This window comes from Otolemur garnettii, unplaced genomic scaffold, assembly GCF_000181295.1.
Source record: "Otolemur garnettii isolate 467f Iridium unplaced genomic scaffold, OtoGar3 scaffold00074, whole genome shotgun sequence".
Lineage (NCBI taxonomy): Eukaryota > Metazoa > Chordata > Mammalia > Primates > Galagidae > Otolemur > Otolemur garnettii.
In genome coordinates this window covers 2,899,437-2,901,354 of record NW_003852469.1, presented here as the reverse complement: position 1 = coordinate 2,901,354, position 1,918 = coordinate 2,899,437, and the positions used below count along the sequence as shown (strand labels likewise).

At 38.4% G+C, this 1,918-nt stretch overlaps 1 protein-coding gene across 1 annotated transcript in view; it reads right to left on the bottom strand.

The window, feature by feature from the left end:
- PBK (PDZ binding kinase) overlaps positions 1–1,918 on the bottom strand; it is a 16,058-nt gene that overhangs the window by 1,458 nt on the left and 12,682 nt on the right. The window contains exon 6 of the mRNA XM_023515565.1: positions 1,203–1,332. Within this exon, the coding sequence (XP_023371333.1) occupies positions 1,203–1,332 (130 nt within the window). The remainder of the gene's footprint in view (positions 1–1,202; positions 1,333–1,918) is intronic.

The following is a 1,918-nucleotide window of genomic DNA, read 5'->3' as shown; positions in this document are numbered from 1 at the left end:
AGTTCACAGGTTAATCAATGTTACCAGTAAATGTGAAAATACACTCAACTTCATTAATAAGGATTACTCTGCCTATCAGATTGGTAAATACTGTACTCAAGAAGCTATTCAGCTGGCAAATATGCAGGGTAAAAGTACTTTTCTTACAAAGTAGTAAAAATATAAGTAAGGGTATGGATGTCAAGATTTCAGACTCTGCAACTAGTTTTCCTTGCCTGGGTTCAAAGACGGGTAAGCTCTGTGTCCCTGAACAGGTAACTTCACTTCTGTACTTCATTTTCTTCATTGTATTAATCACATTGTCACAAGAAAGGAGTGGCATTTCTATGCTTCCAAGACTGCTAAGTCAAGGGAAAGGGTCAAAACACATAGGCTGTTAAAGCCCAGGAATGAAATGGGTCCACTCACATTTCCATTTCAAGTTTATAGTCAATTTATCAATTTCAGTGACAAGCCAGCTAGAATTCTGGTTGTTATTACACTGAATCTCTAGATCAATTTGGGAAGAATAAACATCACCTATTACCTACAATTCTTTCTACTGTTATTTTTTTCTGAATCTTTAATCTATGGGGATTGAAGTATAAGCATAGAAAACGGCTGTTATTTTTTCTAAAATGTGCAAATAAGGCTGGGTTGCAGTGGCTAATGCCTGTAATCCTAGCACTACGGGGCCGAGGCAGGTGGGTTGCCTGAGCTCAGGAGGTCAGGAGCAGCCTGAGCAAGAGTGAGACTCTGTCTCTAAAAAACCTAGCTAGGCGTTGTGGCTGACACTTATAGTCCCAGCTACTCAGCTGAGGCTTAAGCAAGAGGATCACTTGAGCCCAAGAGTTTGAGGTTGCTGTGAGCTGTGATGCCATGACAGGCGACTGAGGGCAACAAAGTAAGACTCTTGTCTCAAAATAATAATCAGATGAATAAATAAAAATTTACTCTCTATTCCCAGATGCTTAATCTCAATCCAAAATTTTACCAAAGTTATCATCAGCTAAATATATGTGTAATAATGAGCCAATTTATAATTTATATTTTATGTGTGGCAAGGGAAGGGACTGGAGGCTGTGAGGAAGACAGAAAAGAAGGGAGACTTTATTATATACTTTCTAAAATAGTTTTTGATTTTTGAACCATGTGGACTCATTTTGCATTTAAAAATGTAAAAACTATATAAAAGCAATTTTACAACTTAAAATACTACTTACCAGTCATATTTTCATCCAATGTTAGAGAAACTCCCACATCACAAATTTTAATTGTTTCAAAATCCCCTTTAATTACAACATTTGAAGACTTTATATCTCCATGAAGCAGTTTCTTTTCTTGGTGCAGATACTAAAGTAATAAAAAATATAGCACATCTTGAACTCCCTAAACTATAGGCTTATATTTGCCCAGCATTTCAAATTATCTGAAGCAAGAGAAGGAAACATTCCATACACATATTGGTCTGCCATACAGACCAGAAATTTAAAATGTTTTTTTAGAGGTAGATGTTTTACTTAGAGAGGTTCAAAATTCATCTCTTTTAACACTTTTATATCAAAGAGCAGATGTTAAGCTAAAACTGCCATTTTACTCGAGGCTAACCTAATAACAATATGAGATAACAGATAACCAAGTGCCACATATACAGTCATGTACCCCATAATAGGTGCCCACCACAGCACCTGCCTATTTTGTTGTTGCAGTTGTTGTTTAGCTGGCCCATCTGGCTTCGAACCCGCCAGCCTGGGTATATGTGGCTGGTGCCCTACCCACTGAGCTATGGGTACTGCCATTACAAAAGTTTTGAGATACACAGAAATCAAGAAACCTAAAACCCACGGCTCAGCACCTATAGCTCAACCGGCTAAGGCGCCAGCCACGTACACCTAAGGTGGCGGGTTCGAATCCCCAGCCCGGACCCGCCAAACAACAA